The 21071-nt window shown below is 42.8% G+C and overlaps 1 protein-coding gene across 2 annotated transcripts in view; it reads right to left on the bottom strand.

Moving 5' to 3' along the window:
- Nucleotides 1–516: 516 nt before the first annotated feature.
- The window catches only part of cass4 (Cas scaffold protein family member 4), a 54633-nt gene continuing 34078 nt past the window's right edge, over nucleotides 517–21071 (bottom strand). The window contains exons 2-7 of one of the 2 annotated variants that reach the window (XM_015960104.3): nucleotides 18060–18449; nucleotides 15884–15964; nucleotides 15632–15739; nucleotides 13727–14902; nucleotides 1713–1781; nucleotides 517–1583 (exon numbers count right to left, since the gene is read on the bottom strand). In XM_015960104.3, coding sequence (XP_015815590.3) covers nucleotides 1173–1583; nucleotides 1713–1781; nucleotides 13727–14902; nucleotides 15632–15739; nucleotides 15884–15964; nucleotides 18060–18449 — 2235 coding nt within the window. In that variant the 3' untranslated portion in view covers nucleotides 517–1172. The remainder of the gene's footprint in view (nucleotides 1584–1712; nucleotides 1782–13726; nucleotides 14903–15631; nucleotides 15740–15883; nucleotides 15965–18059; nucleotides 18450–21071) is intronic. The other variant, XM_054747731.2, reaches the window with a different exon arrangement.

The raw sequence follows: 21071 nt of genomic DNA, 5'->3' as shown, positions 1-21071 counted from the left end.
ATCTCAAGGAGATTAGTGCTTCGTGAGGAGAGAGGGGAGATGACCTTTAGGTCATTTCATTCCGCTACAAAAGCAAACCAAAAAAACTCGTATTTTAGATAAATGACATCCCAATAGTGCCAACGGTAATGTTTTTTCATATACTGTAGTTACCTTTGCTCTCAAAGATTTAAAATGGCATGATGTGGAACCATTAAGGGGGCCAATTGTACGTCGTTATGTACGTGTGAATGATAGGATTTTTCAGGAATTTTTGTCTGTGATTTTAAGTTCCCAGAGTCGAGACACAAACATTTTTGTACTATATATTTTGGATATACTGGGGAAAAACTGTAACTGTAAGGTCTTGTGATCTGTGACTCAAAGAATGGAATCTGTGTACTTCTACCTAAGATTGTGAATTGGTAAAGCTATTGTTTGTGCCTGTGAAAGATTTCTCTATGACTTCAAGATCCCAGTGACAAAAACACAAAATTTTCACACTAATATGTCAACAATACATTTACACACCAGAGGCAGTTTTGACGACGTATTTTTTATTAAGCACTGAAAATTAATAGGAGAATAATCAACCTTGCTGACCCAGAGCCAGCTGACAGAATGAACAACCTGAATTCACAGAACCAATCAAAAACCTTTTCTCTGATGTGATTCTCTTATTGTATCCATCTCTGCAGATTGCCAATTATTTTGAGGTTCTTTTTGGATTAATATTGAAAAATATTATATTTTAGAAGAAATTGGTTTGAGAAATTAAAACAATTCCAAAGCCTTGTGATTTTATTATTGCTTTTTATTAGAAGTAAATATTAAAATTATTTGACTTAAAAGTTTGGAAAGACATAAAGATTTCATTTTCACTTAATATTCATATACTAAATATTTACAAAATGCATCTAAAACCCAGCAGGTGACATCATCTATATCTAAAATATAAAAACACTCAAGTCAATGTGATAAGCTGTTTTCAAAAATGTAAAATAATTATAAAACAAACTTGTCCTAGCTATTTTACATTTGCTTGAATTATTTCCAATTAATAAACTATTTAGCTTAGTGAAGTTCAGTAGAAAGATAGTATTAAACAAAGGAGTTAACCAGAAACCAGCCAGATGCATCAAGAATGAATGGTTGCCTTTTACAGTCTCAACAAATGCTTGCTGCATTTGCTCTCAGAGGTCAAGTGATATCCGGAAATGTTGTGCCCTTTGGGCTAGATCTTTAGCAAACTCTTTTACCTCCAACAGAGCCTGCTTATCGGGAAAGTGCAGAGCTGCTTTCTTGGTGGCCACCGCCAGCTGCTTCAGGAGAGCACACAGGTGGTTGCTCTTACATAGCAGGCTTTGGGACAACTCTTGACGATGGGCTTCCTTACAAAGGGTGTCAACCAACCTCTGGCCCACCATGATGACCAGTTTACTTTGAGAGATAAACTTCTCTGGGGGCTGGCCATTGTGAAGACTGTCCACAAATGCTCCAATAGCCTTTTGAAGAGCTCCAAAATAAAGGCGGCAGTGCTCTGACAAGGAAGGAAGGTGCTGTTCTTTGGTACTGCTGGAGTCAGAGGGCCCCATGTTATCATTCTGAAAGCAAAAGGAGAAGGAGTGAACCAAGAGGTATTAGGGACTAAATATTGCCTGTATGCTTCTGGCTACAGGGTTCCAGAATAACCGATTACAAGTTTTTAAAAGACACAAAGCTGTTGGCTTTACCGTTTCAGAGGTTGGTGAGATATTTTCTTTTGGTTCTTTTTCTTCTTTCTCCTGCTTCTCATCTTTAACCTTTGGGGGGAAAAAGCAACCATAGATTGAAATGTTTGTTTTTAGCTATTACTGGCTGTACCATCAATCATGTTCATTAAAGTAGCATACATCATTTTTAGAAATTTGTAAAAGTGATAGTTTTAGCCTGTACTGTAATGTAATGTAGGCAATGTGTAACCTTTTATTTTGATGGCCCTGTCCTGCCCCATGCAATTTGGATCAAGTGCCACTCAGCATTAGCCAATAGCGCGAGACATCTGCTAACGCAGGGTACAATATACACGCAGACTTCTGGGGGAGCTCCCCATCCTATCTCATTTTCAGTCTTGCCAACTCAGTTACTTTGATGCTATTCATAATAACCTCCCCCCTAACAACTTTTTGACCTAAAAGAACCTAGCGACAAACTTGGTGGATTTCTGAGTACCCTTTGCAACTTTCTGTAGAACTTTCTTGTAGGTATTCCCTGTAGATGTATTAAAAGAAAGAAAAAAAACAGTTTGCACTCAGAACCGTCCTTCTCAGAGCTAGGAAAGAGAGGGATCTGCACATGTACATGAGGATGAACATGATCATGTCACACTGACTGACCATTTATAAACCTTTCTCAACCGGGCCAATGAGCAGGGTACAGCTGCAGACCGCCAATGCGTGACCGCCAATTTACACCTGCTGCAGGTTCATGCTCCGACTGTTTACATTGCAGGCATGAATCTGCTGCCTTAGGGTGTGCAGCCGCCAGACACTTTGGCCCTGTTTGCTTGTAATTTAACAATCCCAGTCCATATTAAATCTCCACAGGTGACCAGCATGACTACACTCTCGCACAGATGCCAGTTGGCCATGGAGTGGGCTTCCCAGCGGTCCCCGGAGCCCTTTGTAGCTTCTTGGGTTAGCTAAGTTAGCTAGCAGCTACACTGGTGTCATTTATAGCTTCACATATTTTCCCATTTTTCGATTGTCTGGGTGTGACTCAGTCAAAAAGAAGCACTGGTGGGAACCTTCCATTTTTGGCTTCAAGTTGCCCCATGGTGGAGAAATGGGCAGGCTCTGTCCATATTTTTATATGTCGATGTTCTGAGCCCAGAAGATGTTATTCTTAGAAGATGAGCAACCATAAAAGATCTAAAATCAGTGATTTTAGGTGAAGCCTACAATAGATGGATCCTAATAAAACATTTCACGTATCAGCAGTGAACCTGGTATCCCGACGGTTGGAACTCTTGTTCTATTGTTGCAACTACAACCTCCACAAACTAGATGTTTCTTTGGTGTTCGTTCTCCATGGAACAATCAGATCACTGATGTATGATGGAGCTTGATTATTAAGAGCTTTATATGTGAGAAGGAGGATCTTAAAATCTATTCTGAATATAACAGGTAGCCAATGTAGGGAAGCTAAGACAGGAGAGATATGATCTCTCTTTTTAATTCTCATCAGAACTCTAGCTGCAGCACTTTGGACAAGCTGAAGACTTTTAAGTACATTCTGTGGACTTCCTGAGAGTAATGAAGTACAGTAATCCAGTCTTGGTGTAATAAATGCCTGAACTAGTTTTTCAGCATCACTCCTGGAAAGGATGCTTCTAATCTTAGCAATATTCCGAAGGTGGAAAAAGGAAATCCTACAAACTTGTGAAACCTGGGATTTGAAAGACATGTCCTGGTCAAAGATAACACCAAGGTTCCTTACTTTGTTCTCGGAGATTAATGTAATGCCATTCAGGTCAGGTGACTGACTAAACAATTTTCTTTTCTGATTTTCAGGTCCAAAGAAGATAACTTCAATCTTGTCTTGATTTAAAAGCAGAAAGTTTAGAACCATCTAATTTTTTAATTCTTCAAGACAAGCCTGTAATCTAACTAACCAATCAGGTTCATCAGGGTTAATGGATAAATACTTCCTACAGTTCTAACATCAAGAACTGGAATAGCTGCCACGTTCATTCTGAGTATAACTCCAAAACCTTTAATCGCCATTTCACGTTATTAAATGTGTTATTTTCAGAAGCGTTCTCATTAAGACGAGATTTATATCACATTGTAATGAGAAAGTTGCACGTTTTTATGAGAATATTTCTCGCTAAAACAGGATTTTACGAGAATCTCGTAATTACAAGATACCAATCCTTTTTTTTCCGCACACTGACGGTAATATGCTGCCGTAAAAATGTTTCAAAAATCTTCAGTGAAGAAAAGGAAATGTTGTGTGCATCTGCAGAGTAGTTTCTTAAAGCCGAACACCAGACATGTGATAACACCCCATCAAACAAATATGTGTGTGTGTGTGTGTGTGTGTGTGTGTGTGTGCATGCGTGTGTGTGTGATATGTGACAGGCCAAGATCTACCACACCAGACAAATCCCAAGGTGTAGGCTATGCAAAGACCCTGAGACAATCCACCACATAACTGCAGATGCTGGCAGGGAAAGCAAACATGGAACTCCACAACCAAGTCACTGGCATCATGTACAGAAACATCTGTGCAGAGTATGGACTGGAAGCCCCAAGGTCAAAGTGGGTAACACCCCCTAAGCTGGTTGAGAGCAAGAGAGCAGAGCTCCTGTGGGACTTCCAGATCCAGACTGAAAAAATGGTGACGGTAAACCAACCGGACATTGTGGTGGTGGACAAATAAGAGAGGACAGCTTTTGTGGTTGTGTTCGATACTAAGTGATGCAACATCAGGAAAAAAGAACATGAGAAATTAGAGAAGTACCAGGGCCTCAAAGAAAAACTTGAGAAAGGCTGGAGGGTGAAGACATGAGTGGTGTATTTTTAAATGTATACTGTGAAGTATGGTGGTGGAGGCATCATGGTTTGGGGCTGCTTTGCTTCGTCAGGGCCTGGACAGATTACTATCATCAAAGGAAAAAGGAATTCTCAAGTTTATCAAGACATTTAGCTGAAAATCTATATACAAAATCTATTAAACATCTGAAGCTCAGCAGAAGATGGGTGACACAGCAGGACACCGACCCAAAGCCTATAAGTAAATCAACAACAGAATGGCTTAAACAGAAGAAAATATGCCTTCTAGAGTGGCCTAGCTAGAGTGGTGACCCCAACCTAATTGAGATGCTGGCCTGACCTCAATGAAAGGATTCACACCAGACATCCCAAGAATATTGCAGTTTTGTAAAGAGAAAATATCAAGAATTACTCCTGACCTTTGTACAGGTCTGACCTGCAACTACAGGAAACATTTGGTTGAAGTTATTGCTGCCAAAGCAAGTTTAACCAGTTATTAAATCTAAGGGTTCAAATACTTTTTCTTGCAACTGTACAGGTCCTTCTCAAAAAATTTGCATACTGTGATAAAGTTCATTATTGTCTGTAATGTACTGATAAACATTAGACTTTCATGTATATTCGATTCATTACACACAACTGAAGTAGTTCAAGCCTTTTATTGTTTCTAATATTGATGATTTTGGCATACAGCTCATGAAAACCCACGATTCCTACTGTATCTCAAAAAAATTTGCAGATCATGAAAAGGTTCTCTAAATGAGCTATTAACCTAATCATCTGAATCAACTAATTAACTCTAAACACCTGCAAAAGATTCCTGAGGCTTTTAAAAACTCCCAGCCTGGTTCATTACTGAAAACCGCAATCATGGGTAAGACTGCCGACCTGACTGCTGTCTAGAAGGCCATCATTGACACCCTCAAGCAAGAGGGAAAGACACAGAAAGAAATTTCTGAACGAATAGGCTGTTCCCAGAGTGCTGTATCAAGGCACCTCAGTGGGAAGTCTGTGGGAAGGAAAAAGTGTGGCAGAAAACGCTGCACAACCAGAAGAGGTGGCCAGACTCTGAGGAAGACTGTGGAGAATGACCGATTCCAGACCTTGGGGGACCTGCGGAAGCAGTGGACTGAGTCTGGAGTAGAAACATCTAGAGCCACCTTGTACAGGTGTGTGCAGGAAATGGGCTACAGGTGCCGCATTCCCCAGGTCAAGCCACTTTTGAACCAGAAACAGCGGCAAAAGCGCCTGACCTGGGCTACAGAGAAGCAGCACTGGACTGTTGCTCAGTGGTCCAAAGTACTTTTTTTGGATGAAAGCAAATTTTCTAGTGCAGAGTGGAGCCAACCCATAGAAGCACTGATTTGATCCCATTTCAGAGAAAATTAGAACAGGTTAGATGCACCTAATAAATAAAATCACTAACAAACTCAGGAATCTGTTTCTTTGCTTCACTGTTCTGGTGCTGAAAATATCACTAATGCGGATCAAAGGAGATGCACAGATGAATGCACCTCTTATTTATTATTTGGAAACTACATTTACTGCAGCTGGCAGAGATTTTTTCTATTGATACACAGAGTTTACAGAATCATTTTAAATGTTAATAGGGGAAGACTGCAAGAGGGAGCGGTAAAATACAGGGGGTCCCCAGCAAAAACAAAAAAAACTTTACGAGTCTGATGAAACCCGCTGGTTTTCCATCAGGCAGTGACGGGGCAGCTCCAACGACCAAGTGGCTGTGCTGGGTCAATGTTATCGAGCTCAGTCCGGCTCGGCCGTGAACGAGCCGAGGCGACGTCATGCTCTACTTAAGAAGAGGTGTTATTTTCCCGCTTCAGAAGAAGCGTCCAACGTGTTTTTATGCTTTCTCCGAGACATGTCACGTCGCTAAGTTGTTAGCGCCGCGCGCTAACACGTCAATAGTGCAGCGTAGCCTGCTGGAGGTTTTAAGGGTTCAGATGAAAACACCCGGCCTCTCAGGCTGCTCACACATCGATCTTAAGTTGTCGCTGTTGCGCTCACGCCGTAATACAGTATTAGATGCGGTTAAAGGCAGACATAAAAAAATAAATAATTTTTACATGAATAAGTGATGATTAGCCTGGTGGGGGGAGGAGAACCTGGCCTAGTAAGCACTGGAGGAAACCCTGTCAAAATCATCAACACTCGTTTATCTTAATGCTATTGAAACATGTAAACCAAAAAGCATTATATCCACTGCTACCTTTCTAATTTTAAACTCAGTAACTTATGCTGTAACTTCACCTTGCCCTGCCTGCTCCTTGCTGCCTGCCGGCTGTGATCACAACCGACAACAACAGTCGTTCCCGCTGCTTCTTCGGGAAACAGCACCAACAAAAACAAAAAAAACTTGGGCTCTTGTAGGTGTGGCGGTGGGATGTCAGCCGTGGCGGCCCGCCACGGCTACGCCTCTGTAAGGGAAAACCTGTTTTGTTAGTCGCGTGCATCGGTCTGATATTGACCGCAGCTTAGAATCATTCTCAGCCTCCTCTAACGCGTCTGTACGAACCTGGGCCCTCTTCGGGTATCACACTCCAAGACCGCCCAGGTCTGTTAAAGGGACTTTACGGAGTTTTGAATTTTTATGCTCGCGATTGCCCCCTCAGGCCAAAAGCGTAACGGCAGCTGCAATAGTAGGCTCGTGCACGAGGCGCGCATGCTTTACGTGCACACTCAACGAAAATACAGCTGAGACAGTCCCGGGGGGGGGGGGGAACGCGCAGCTAATTAATTAAATAATTTGGTTCTGTACCTTTCTCTTCAGCACAGCCGACAAAGGTTTATGATGGGTCAGTCCGTCAGCTTCACAGAGCTTGCTTGAAAAATTGTTCCAAAATGAAAGTTGAACCCACATCTTTTTTATCTGTGAATTCAAAGCCGTTCAGCGAGTCTCAAATAAAAATTTGGGCATCTTACTGTAAAAATATATACCATTAATGTAAAAAGTAAACTCTACATAAATTGCGTTCACATCAAGAATCGAACCTGGATCTTCTACACTAGAGTCCGACATCTACCTAGTTGAACTAAAGCACCAGTGAAGTCTGTGGTATCTGTATCTTTTATATCCTTGATGACAGCTGAAACAACGTTCAAAGAACGGTTCGGAGCGAAAATGGCTATTTTGTTGCTAATTTGCAGGAAATATCTAGAAGAAAGTAGCTAAGGGTCCTCAGAAATGTAGCTAGGTTCATCACTAGGCGTTTGTCATGTTCTGCCCCTGCCTTCCTGACTGTGTCTCTCTCCTGCCCTGATTAGCCCTTATTGTTCTCACCTGCCCCTCATTAACCTGCTCATGTGTTCCTGATTTCCCTGTTTATTTATACCTCCCTCCTTGTGCCAGTCTTTGTCAGATCATTGTTGTTTGTCATGTTGTTCTCGTTCCTGCCGTATCCTGTCATTAAACCCATTTTTACTTTATCCGTGCATGCATTCCTGCCTCCTGGTCAGCTCCACCACACTTGGTCCATCATCTCCACCATCGCATCATGACAGAATGATCTGACCAACCTGGACCTGTGGTGAGCTCTGCAACATCTGTTTCTGGAGGATTATTTTTTTTTTTCCCCTTTCAGCTAGGGGAGATTCTGACTCGAGGGTTTTTTCGGCGCATCCTACCTGTTTCCGGGGTGGTCGGACCCATTGAGGGGGTTTCGGCGCATCCTATTTGTTCCCGGGGTGGTCAAACCCATTCTCCTCTCCTGCTGTTCTGCCCCATCCTGTTTTTTCCTGGAGCTTTTGATGGAGGTAAAACCCCCTATGCACGCCAACATTCTCCGGGGTGGTAGGGCTGGTCTTCCTGCTCCATGTCTGCTTCCCTTCACCCAAGCCTCCGCCTGTTGGATCCAGTCGAGTCACGGTGTGCACCTGCTCAGGACTGTTGCCGAGTACCTGCTGCCACTCCTGGTTTCCTCGCGTCGCTCCTGCTGTTTCGTCCCACTTCCTGGTCCACGCCTGCGGGGTCTATGCCTGAAGGTCCTTCATGCTGCAGTCTCTGCTGGGTCCCACGCCTGCTGCTGCAGTTCTCTGCTGGTTCCCACGCCTGCTGCTGCGGTTCTCTGCTGGGTCCTGTGCCTGCTCCTGTGGTCTCTGCTGGGTCCCACGCCCGGCTGCTGCAGTGTTCCTGTCCAGTCAAGTCAAGTGGTCAAGTGTTCCTGTCCAGTCAAGTGTTTCCAGTCCTCCCGAGTCACGTGTTCCAAGTCTCCTGTGTGGTGTGGCCTTGTGGGCGTCTAGTATCCGCCCCTTGGGGGGGGGGGGGGGGGGGGGGGTAACTGTCACGTTCTGCCCCTGCCTTCCTGACTGTGTCTCTCTCCTGCCCTGATTAGCCCTTGTTGTTCTCACCTGCCCCTCATTAACCTGCTCATGTGTTCCTGATTTCCCTGTGTATTTATACCTCCCTCCTTGTGCCAGTCTTTGTCAGATCATTGTTGTTTGTCGTGTTGTTCTCGTTCCTGCCGTATCCTGTCATTAAACCCATTTTTACTTTATCCGTGCCTGCATTCCTGCCTGCTGGTCAGCTCCACCACACTTGGTCCATCATCTCCTCCATCACATCATGACAGCGTTAGGAACAGCGACAAAGTCGCTGAGTTGGTACTACCTCACTCTCTGCTGCTAAAGCTACTGATAGCAAATGCTACGGGCTATGCCTGAGCGTGAACGCGCATGAAGCAGCCTGCTCAAACCGAGCAGTGATTTCTGTGATTTTACAGAAAAACAGGCAATCACAGTAAAAATGCCAGGGCTCATTCTACAGGACCAGGGCATTGCAGGAGAATGTATGAAGAAGACATTTATTATTTCTATACATGTTTTGGCTGTCAAACTTACATAATGCCCCTTTAATGACTATCATCTATTTACACAAAATATTTTTGTCAAATTCGACCCTGCTGTGGCGTGTACTGATAAGATGACGAATGCCTTTGGCAAACTTTCTGAAACGGAAGCCCGCTGGACTAGTACCCTGACGCAGCATGCAGAAGCTGACATCCATCACATACTGGTCCAGGCGCTTAAATTCACGGTTTCGAACAGTGACCTTTCCGGTACCAGCATTTGGCCGAAGCGTTTCCTAGACGGGCTTTTCTCAGTAGCAAATACAATTGGCAATCTTTTAAATTTCGGATTCTCTTTAGTCAACTCGATCGAGATTAACACAGTTCGTCGACACATTGATGAGCTTAACAGAGAATATCCGGCTCTGCGTAAGCAGGTACTGCAGCAGCGGCGTGCCTTGTGACAGCTGGGCACATCTGAAAAACAGACTATGGCGGTACTCAACACTCATAGCGACATTTCGCGTAAAACAACTTCCGCTGTGAACGAATTACGTTCTTTTGTGGATGTTGATTATGCTCGTACACAGACGCTAACCACTTGCCTGTCCGACTACGGTCGGGAGTGAGCGCCTCGACTGATACCCTCCTTATGGGGAGGATCCCTCCATACCTTGTGTCCCTGGCCATGGTCCGGTCTGCGATTGCTCGAGTGACAATCAAAGACACTCATGTCAGGTTACATACGCCTGTGGTCGTCGCGTTCCATGAGGACATGCCACACGTACGGTTGGTCCCGGACCTGCGCGTGTGTTCTCTCACACGTGGCCTGCACTTCTTGTGTCCAGGCACACCTTGTTTTGCGTGGCGGTGCCACTGGTGTGTGTGGCATTGATGAGTTGTCGGTTGATTCTAAATGTCCTATGACTGTGACTCCACGTTCACATGTGATTCAAACTACAGCTGTTGTGGTTGGTGACCGTTGGTTAGTTAATACCCCTGCTCGTGACGCAGATGTTTTCTTTGAGCGTCATGGTGTGTCCACACGTGTTGTGCTTCCGTCCCAAACTCTATGGGTGACAGTTTCACGTAGTGCAACGGTCCATGTAGGTGAGGTCTCTCTACATTACTTGGATCCTGGTGAGCATAGGTCTGTTGTGGAGTTTTCTCCTTTTTATGATAACATCTCCTTTGCTCTTTCTCCTGCTATGGTGGATCGTCTTACGTTCAGTGGTCCAACCATGGTTCGGATTGGTGCAGTAAACAGGGTGCTGCGTGAGTTGTAGGCAGATCCCGGTCTCAGGATTCAACCAGTGTCTTACTCCTGGTCCTCAACTGATTCTGTCGTGTTATTCACTGCATGCTTAAACCTTTGTCTGTCGTTGGGGTTGTCATTTTTCCTGTTCCGTCACTTCTCCGCACGGATGACTCCCTACGAGAGTTGGTCCGCAACGTCGGTGACTGCCTATCTCGTGCCCTCGTGCCGGTTTTCCGCGACGCCCTGGCTGTCCAGATACCGCAACCTGTGCCGGTCGCTCCTGCACTTGTACCTCCTCTGGCACCTCCCGTGCCTTCAGCTAGGCCTTCTACTTCAAAAGGGGAGTGATCTCTATTTTCCATCGTCAGTCCCATGGTCCCTTGTTTCAGGTTGCACAAGTTTGTTTGTTTGTGTGTGTGCATGGTTGTCTTTCCTGTTTATACATGACGTGCAGACTTGGGTGATTTGAGATGGTCATGCTGTGTGTTCCTGAAGTCAGGTAATGAGTACACGTAGTGTATTGCATCCATTTCTTCACTTGGGCTCTGTTCACATAATTGCTTCACATAGTACATACAGGTACACATATTGACAGGTTTCTTTTTATTTGTTGATTTGCATCAAACGCCTTCTGTGTCTACAATGAAGTGCCCTGTGTTGTGCTCTCTCCCCTCTGCTGAGTTTTGCCGATGTTCCACGATTCCTGGGGGTGGCCCTATGATTCGTGATTGGACTCTGCTGCTTGCTGCTTGGTGTTCCGGCTCGTTGGACCTGGACGTCCGTTGATTCCGGCTATGACTGCTGGGATACTTTGTTTGCTGGGACCTGATCTGTTGTCTGCTCGTCTTCTTCCTACTCTGGATTACGCTAAGTGCAATTACAAGGATCAAATTACTGTTTGAATTATTCCCTCCACGCGGAGATAAAAAATTCTAATTACTGCTTCAATTATTCCCTTCCCATGGATGTATTAATGATCTACTGATTGTTGATTTAACCACTTCCAAAGGAAATTATCCGTGTCTGTCCTTCGGTGTGGGGTTCATTCCTCACCACTTTTGGCCTCTGCCTGCGAAATTACACCTTGTTTTCTCGGCGGAGTCCTTCTGGCCTCTGGTTTGTTCAACGTCAGGTGGTCTCTGCCTGGACCACCATGCCCTTGAAAAGGGGGGATATGTAGCATCATGAATGTCCTGTTTTTGACCTAAAGGCCATGATCTGCTGTATCTGCTCGAGCAGAGACATAAAGTCTCTGACAGGCTAGTGGCCAAGGCCTTTCATGTACTCTGCTCATCTGAACTGCTTCACCTCTGTTACCAAGTGAAGACGAAGAACTATTTTGATAAACACATAATCAACAACTTTGTTAATCACCAATAATAATGTGAGCCCGATGTTCAATCAATCTGTGAAATGACGATGTTATTACTTGATATTATAATCCTGTGATCAATAGTATTTTACAAGTTATTATAATCTTCGACATTTGCACTAGACACTGATGACACATAATGCTAAAGTCACACAACACATTTCCTTTTGTCTGACCCAATCAGAACCTTTGTTTCTGGGGCTAGGCGTGGTTTTCTGTGGTGTTTGTATAAACCCTCTTTTGCATGTCAAATTCTGATTCGCCAGTAAACCAAAATATGACAATTATAAAAACTATTCCACGCCACCTTTTCTTTAGTTCAAAGCGTTCTAGAGAAGTCTCGGACAGGCCATCCGGACTTCCTCTTCAGCCATAAAGAACCTCAGACAAGCTGGATAAAATCTGTTGCAAGTTACACCTGACCACAACGATTCCTTCAGAATAAAAGCTGAACCTCATGACCCCTTCAGGGTCTTTGAGACGCCAGTGATAACCTGTCGAGACCTGGAAGCATTCCAAGACTAGATTGGTCAGCACCGCTGCTTTTCTACCGGCTTTGGTACCAAAGAGGGTCCACGAAGACCTCTGCATCCTGGATCTAACCGAGGCTTCCCCTGGGTATGTAGACCGACAGCTGGCGTTTCATGTGTGTTATAAATCTCCGACTAAAGTTTAGAGCGAAACATTCACTCCCACTCAGAACTAAATGCTTCTCCAGATCCGCTGGTTCTGAATAAAGTTCCACACACACACCATCATCATTCATCACGTCTCACTCCACCTTAGTCCATCAGTACACAGAGTGTTTAAGTTAGTCTTGTTTAAATTGTGTAGAAGTAAATTTCTTAACTATTTTAAACCTGACTCTCTCTCTTTCCTCCGAGTTAATACGAAGTGTCGCTTAATCCCTACAATAAAAAGTTCTGATCTTCTGGTTAAAATATTCAAAGATCCATCAGATTGATATTTCATATTTCTATGGAATCTCATATTTTATGGTTCATAAGTAAGATGTTAACGACTCATTCTTGACATTTATCACCCTACAGGATTCTTCATGCCTAACACTTGCAGCTCGGATCAGTTGCTAAATCAAAGAATGATTTCCTAAATTAAATATGAACTTCTAAAACGTATAAGCTAGAGAATCATTAAATAAACATTTGTTTGTTTATTGCTACTTATAATAATTATAATAAAATGAAATGTTTCAGAAGTAGATGCACAGATAGTGTCTGATGTGTTTTTGATAAGAATCAACTTCATAGCTTAACGCAAACCAAATTCTTTTACATCCAGAACTCAGCTCTCCTAGATTTGGAAGTTCTGATTACACCACATTCACACATAGGTTTCATACATCACATCTAGTTCCATCCATCACAGCAAAATGTTATTTAACTTGTCAAGTTTTAATTGCTGGTAAAACAAATTCTTACTTTTATAAACATGGCTGTTTTCTGAATCAAAACGAAGTGTGTACAATCCCCTAATAAATAAAGAATTCTAGAATCTTCTGATAAACACAAAAAGACCAATCAGGGTTGATATTCTGTATTTAGAGTATCACAGCTTATTGGTCATAAGTAGAGGTAATATATATTGAGCTCTAAAAGCACTCAATTTACCAAACCCTACACAATAATGAACTTTATCACAATATGCTAATTTTTTAGATGGACCTGTATATTCAAAAATGTGCTCGTTTGACTGGCAACAAAAACATCTCATATTCTACGTATAACTAAAGTTAAGTGTGCGTTTTGCATGATAACCTCACCATTAATTCGATGTAGTCATTATCATCTTCCACAGACTCTGGATCTTTCTGAGGACTTTTAAACAGAAGTTTGCTGTTGGCATAGATGATGGACACAAGGCGCTTGATGTCATCTGGAACAGTACGGGCCACCATAACAAAACGATCCAGTTGGTCAGGAGTCTGGACCTCATCTGGGTCCTGACAGAGTGTGTGGAGGGTCCATCCTGCCATGTTCAGAGCACTTGTTGTTTGTTGTAGGATTACGGCACAGTCCTCTACAGTCAACAGCTGTTTATAAAGCCTGGTTTGCAGATTGATGTCAGTCAAATGACGAGCGTTTCCTTTAATGCCCAGGGCAAAGGTCTGGAAGCACATTACAGCACCTACAATCCTCTCTGTTGCTTCTTTTATCTCCTCCAGGTGTTTCTCCAGGTGTTGTTTACATCTCCAGTTACTGCTGACAAACTCCATGAGCTGAGGCACTGCCCTGCAAACAGATTCCTGCAAGTCAAGGAGTTTGCGGCAGGCCTCGTCCTGACTGAGCGTCACTTCATGTAGAAGCTCAGGAGATGGCGAGCTCAAGGCTAGAGAGTCACAAGAGCTACCTGAAGAGCTGGAGGTTCTGCTGATTCTTTGACTGTCTGGTGCAGAGGGACATGTTCTAGTTTTATCATCTTCTTGCACAAGTGGCTCCACATTATTGGAAAGGTCTTGAAATGTTGTACAAGCCAGAAAGTTCCTCATCTGCTGCAAGCGCACCTTTTTGAATTCAGAAAGTTTGCTTGGGTCACTTCTATCTTCGAGGGGCATTTGATTGCCTGATAAATCAGCGTTCATTTGGCAGAAAGGTTTCTCCTTAGATGGTAATGCTTTGGGGGGACTTGGGATTTCAAAAGAATTAGCTTTAGGTATATCATAAAGGGAGGATGGGTTAGGGTTTGCCCTTTGAACAGACAGATTACACGATGGAAGAACATCGTAGAGCGGACTGGAATTGGTTTTAGAGGGCAACGTATCATATAGGCTATGGTGTAGACTTTGTTTCTCTGAACCCAATGGAACGTCATAGATCCACTCAGGCTTGCGAGGATTAGGAAGGGTGCTGTATGCACCAATCATTGTCTGTGGGCTTTCTGTGGCTGACGGAACCGGAACGTCATAATTTGCATCCTGGGGTGGTGGAACTGGATACACCTTTAAAGGAGAATGAAGTTGTGAGTATGAGACAGGACACTAAGAAAAATATGGGTTTCATTTAATGTAACCAAAATTACAATCCTTAGAAAAGTACCAAGTAAAATACAAACACTTTCAGATTATCTTGGTGATTCTTCCATTTAAATTTGTCCAACAAACTCAGTTTTGAATCAGTTCAGGCCTTCTAATGGAAATTCTGCTTTCAAAAGGTCAGTTGGAAGCATTTTTCTAAAAGCAATCAGACCAGTTCATATCTAGTTCACATTCAGGTTACAAATGTTTCAGAAAGGACAGTTTGTCAGATCGTCCCTAAAGAAAGAACCAGCAGATCAGTCTGAAGCATCACTTCGCTGCACCTCTCTGATCTGAGCAGCAGCATGCAGGGTAACAGTGGGAAGGAAAAGTCCTTTTACTAAAAGGAAACGTCAGTAGAACCAGAAACCAGCTTTTAGAATCAGAAACACATCACTGATATGTTTGTGCAAAGTGGCCTCATGTTCTGCAGAAAAAATTTGAATGGTTCTTTTCGGGTGTGAGCTTCTGTTTCGAAGGAATCGTTTCTTTTTTACTTGTTTAGATGAAATGTTGAAAACAGGAAACTTTAAACATCTTTTAAATGCAGTCAGTGTACTTCCTGCTTTTGTACATTTGATTGTACTCACAGTACAAAGCTATGTTTGAGACAGTATTCTATTCTAGAAGGTTCTTAAAGCATCTGAAACTTACAGAAGCGTCTCCTGGACTGCTACAGCTTGAAGTTTCTTGAACCTTAAACTTCTCCAGCTTAGAAATGAGTTTTTTTCTGTGTGACATTAGTCCAGGAGTTGTTGCTTCCTGAAAAAAGAACCGTAGAAATTTATAAAAATTTCAGTCTGACATGCACACACACACACACACACACACACACACACACACACACACACACACACACGCGCGCAACTTTCAATACGAATAACTCTAAAGCCAAAATGAGCTCACAGTGTAAAGAGAAGTTTTTCTTCGGCTTGGGACATCATAAACCCTCTCCTCTGGACTGAACGGTGTGCTGACAAACGAGACCTACAGAAGATGACAGGCTGTAATATCTGATCGAGACTTTATTGATCCCTTATAGGTAAAATCTTCTTAGCATTGAACACAGGAGCAGTGGACTAAAACTTTCAGGGTCCGGCATCTTGCCCAAAAACACATCATATGTGAGCTGCTGGGTGTCGGGGTTGGACTGGATCAGTGGACAACCGCTGTCCCTTTGCAGCCAGGACTGTCTTGTAATACTGACACAGACTGCTTTGATCATCGTTTCATCTACCTCGCTGACTTCTGCATGGGGATAATGTCTTTGAAGCCTGTTGGGAAGCCCATTATGCATACTCTTTGCCTGTTAAAAGAGCTCTGTAGATAAAACACATGCTGCTCAGTGAACACTGTGTGGCTACTGTAGAGAGGAACAAGACTCCCCTGGAGCAAGAAAGGAAATGGTGAACATGTGGTTAGTTTTTCTCCCCAGCCTCTACTACACAAGCACCTGTGCATTTGCTCGTGTGTTTCTGGGGTCCCTGGCAGCAGAGGCTGTTTGCTGTTAAAAGCGTCTGAAGTCTGAGTCTGTTTGTCTTTTACAGGCTCATAAAGACCCTGGTGCAGCACGCTGTCCCAGGAGACCAGCCGCTGGTCCCCATATGTAAGCTCTTTTGACAGCAGGAGTTTCACAGCGTTGCATTTCTACAGCAGCATACATTCCCAATGATGAAAGTTGACACTTCCTTAGAATGAAGACATAGTCTTCAGTTAGCTAGTTCCCAAAGTTAGCATACAAAGTAAGGAAGTCTGTATTTGGTAGACTTTCTTTGTTGCAGCCATGCTTTTTTTGTTTAAAAAAAACAACAACTTTAAATCATAAAGTTGTGGAAGTTTGACAAGTTACCTTTGCTACATGGTCGCTCATGTATCCATAAAACACAGTTAGCACAGTTAAAGGTGAGGACCCTGCTGAAACAACCAGCATAGCTAGCTTGAACTAGCATTGTATGCTAGTCTGCGAGCTAACCCAGCACCAAAACATCCCATATGCTGGTCTAGGCTGGTTGTTTCAGCTGGGGTACAGCCACAACACATGCAATAAAACTCTTCTGATTTTGATTCTGCCAAAATCTCATCCAAAATTCTGCTGGTGGTATTCACTCTTGCTCAGAGTTCCTTGTTGGATCTTGGTGATTGAACCTTCCAACAGTATTCAGGGTAAAACAGATAAAATTGCTCAACTTTACACCTGTCTGTTTCCACTGTCAGGAGCCTCAGTAGCATGAAGAACATCCATGAGCTTGGCTCCACCTCCTCATGATGGTCACCAGGAGCTGTTGAAGGTCAACCAGCACAGTGGTGTGGGACGCTAATAACATACAGGAGCTGTGAGTCAGGAGCCAATCAGGAACCACACACCTGGACTTAACAGATGTGGTTTGGAAGCTCACAGCATGTGTGAATACCAACAGGAGAGTATGGGGAGGATTCTGACATATTTTAGAGTCTTTACCCAAGAATTGAGACAAGATGTACGATTCTGACCTTAAAGTGGACAAAGAATCTAAACCAACTTTTTCTAGTTGTTTCTGAATAAGGACAGCTTGGGAGGTCAAAAGTAGCATGCCAAAAAGCCGTGTGTGACCTACTTTTTATGCAAATTAGAACGTTTAAAAATACCAGAGAAATACTTCTTTCCTGAGAAAACTCTCATAAAAACGTCACAGTGTGGAGCCCTTCCTCCTCCAATCTGCTGTCTCCAGTGTCTGAGGCCTTCTGGTTCAAACCAACCAATCAGCAAGCAGCTCATTGGCATATTCATGGCTTGGCCAAGTGGGAGGGGTTAACAGCTTTTTTCACAGCAAGGCTGATTTAGGGGGTATCAGTGGGTCCCAGGAGCCTGTATCAGGGCACCTGGGACAGATGAAAGCCAAAGATAATTTCTTATCCTTCTTACAGATTCAAAACACTGATTTAGATGCTGATAAACTGCATTCTTTGTCCCCTTTAAGGTGAGTTATCAGTCTTTCCAGCTAAATAAGAATTACTGCCAAAACGTGAAGAATAAAACAAACACGTAAACCTTTTGTGCTAGGTTTATATCTGATTACAACTTTAAGAGGAAACTAGCCTGTACCTTGTCTGCCTCAGGGTCTTCTGCTTTGAGCCTGGAGGGACTCTGGACAGCAGTGCTGGATGGACTGTTGTAGATCATGTTCATGCTGTAAGCAGGGCTGTTAGAGACACAGAGATCCCTCGATGATCGAGGCACGCTTGGTGTATGGTAGATGTTGGGCACACAGTTGTCACTTTCAGCGATACATAATCTGGGGTCATCCAAAGTCTGTGGTAGAAGCCTCAGTCTGTTAGCAGGGGCCAGGCCATGCTGCCCATGCAGAGAACATATCCACCAGCCATCAGTGCCGTCCACGTTCTGATCCATCACTATGATGATGTCACCTTTCTTAAAGGCAAGTTCATCTGGACACTCTGCTGTGTTGTCATACAGAGCTTTGGCAAGTTTCTTCTGAGGCAGAAAACAAAGGAAACTCTGTTAATGGCAATAAGAATGGAGCTTGGAATTCTGTCAGAAAAGATGTGAGACAACAGCGTATTCCCATCTGTCATCACAACACGATTAGGCGGACCAGACCCCAACTCGCCAAATGCGGGACAGAGATTACTCAATGTAGGACAACATGAAATTCCAATGCAAGGAGACGCATGTGGCTCCTTTCCAACGAGATGAGAAAAAACTCCTGACTCTTAAATATACATAAAATCGTCATATATTTCATGTAACAAATATTTAATTAGAATTCTACTTAAACAAGTAAACAGCAAAAGCTTCACTGTTTCCTTCTCTCTTACCACAGCTTAAGTCAGGGCCTTCTACAATGGCTCTGAGTAACTTTAGCTAAAACCATTTTAAACCATACAGACCCACAATGCAGGTTTAAATCCACAGTTTATATCCTCAGCTTTACTTTGTGTGGATTAACACAGAAAAGAACAATAACATTTTCACACGAAGGTTTCTTTCACACTTAGCAGAAAAAAGGGGGAATTGGAAACTGACCTACAATCATATAAATTCCAACGGATCATTTTCGAACATCTGGCTAACTCCTACATCTTTTCCCAGGAATGTCAATTTTACCAAGTGACTTGATTCCCTCCTTAAGCTAGGGCTGCTCGATTATGGCAAAAATAATAATCACGATTATGGTGACTGAAATTGAGATCACGATTATTTAGGACGATTTTTCAATTTATGTTGATTTTATTTGTTTTTATTCAGTCATAAAATTGCTCAGGGCACAATCAGGACAAAAATAAGAAACAAGATGATCACTAAAAGAACTCCTGATTCCCAGTATAAAAGACCAATATACTTATAGCTCATAGTCTATGACCCAAGGGCTATAGACCTTGGTTTAACTCATTTAAGTCTAACCAGTACAGACCCAAATACCAATATCTTGCAAATACTGACAGCAAGAATTATACAGTGGCATTTATAACAAATAAATGCAAATAAATTGATGTTCACAAAATGTTGCATAACATTTATTGAGTTGTGTCAAGGTGCTGTAGGAGAGTGCACTAGCACCGTGTCCTCAGAGAGATTAGTTATTATTTATCAGCGTGAGGAAGTTATTTCTACCTTATTTACAAACTATTTATTTACAAGTCCATCAGTTAATGTAATAATTGTCCCAACCACAGCTGCACCCCCCAACCCGGTCTCACAGCAATCGGGGCAAGCTGCACGTGTGTTTAGCGCGCCGCACGCGCACATTTAGCTGTTTTTAGCGGCTCAGGAGTCCGCAGGTGCGGTGTGTGTGTCACTCACTCTGGTTACTCCAACAAGGAGCCGGCTCCGAGAGCTGTCTTTAGCGACCGACACATCACTACATCATTCCCTTTCCTAATGTCCTGAAGAACGGTCCGGAGTGCAGGCGGAGTGTTTAGCTAACCTGCAGGAAACGTCGACGATAGTTATCCAGAAAGTAGCTAAGGGTTACCAGAGATGTTTCTGAGGTGTTCGCTAGGTACTTTTAGGATTAAAAAGTCAAGAAGGGGGTCTGAAAAGCTGTTAGAAATAGCGTCAAAGTCGCTAAGTTGGCAACACTGTGGAGGAGCGCTTCATTTGCAACTCAGGGCAGCGCAAGCGGGAGGAGCAAATAATCGGCTTGTTTTGTTTTTTATAATCGTTCAAAACTCAGATCGTAATCGTGATTAAAATTCGATTAATTGAGCAGCCCTACCTTAAGCAATCGAAAATGCGGACATTTTCAGGGCTTGGTCTGGTCCATGTCAACCTGACAAGACCTGGCTCTCCCCCAAGGTTTGAATGCTCGTCAGCTTTCAGACTAACTTGTGGAGTTAAAATTTAGACTGATGACCTTGAACAAAATCTAAATCTCCCCTCGAGTGTTCCCAGTCACACTAACAAAGGCTGGGTGGTGCCCCAATTAATTAACATAAGATCATAAACAAGCTAAATCTACACCACATTTGAAATATAGATATAAATCTTTATTTATCGTTACATATTTTGGTACCGTCCGTGTTAGGCAGATTTGATGTCTTGACCCGATATTCGCTAGAATAATAGCTTGTTTCAAGGTAGAACCGTGACTACATGTCGAGAAATTAGTTTTGTCTCCAGTGCTGCATATTAAGAAAGGCCTCTGATGGTGAGAAAAGGGAAGCTGCAACTTGATACGTAAACTTTCGATACATATTTTTGAGCAGAGCAGTTAAACTGAAAATAAATAAATAAATAAAAAGTCAGTTAATAAATCAAAATCAGTAAAATCAGTTAATCTTTAGGTTAGGAAAGGCAATTTTAGAAAGAAAATAAGTTTTTCGTTTTTCTTTCTTTTACCTCTCTATAAATATTCTAACAGCAAATAAAGCATGTTCGCTTGTTTAGGATCAGCTGATGTTTAATTCCAGCGTTTTGATTGTTGTTTAAAAGCAGTGGGACCGACGGGAATCACGGCCAATAATAAGCACTTGTTTGTTATTTCGAGATGTGCATGTAGGATAAATAACTCTTTTTCATATTAATCTTATTTTGTTCTCTCTCTCTGTTTAAAATCAGTTAATCTTTAGGTTAGGAAAGGCAATTTTAGAAAGA

The sequence above is a fragment of the Nothobranchius furzeri genome, chromosome 3 (assembly GCF_043380555.1).
Source record: "Nothobranchius furzeri strain GRZ-AD chromosome 3, NfurGRZ-RIMD1, whole genome shotgun sequence".
In the NCBI taxonomy this organism is placed as follows: domain Eukaryota; kingdom Metazoa; phylum Chordata; class Actinopteri; order Cyprinodontiformes; family Nothobranchiidae; genus Nothobranchius; species Nothobranchius furzeri.
This window is presented reverse-complemented; position numbering and strand designations above follow the sequence as displayed.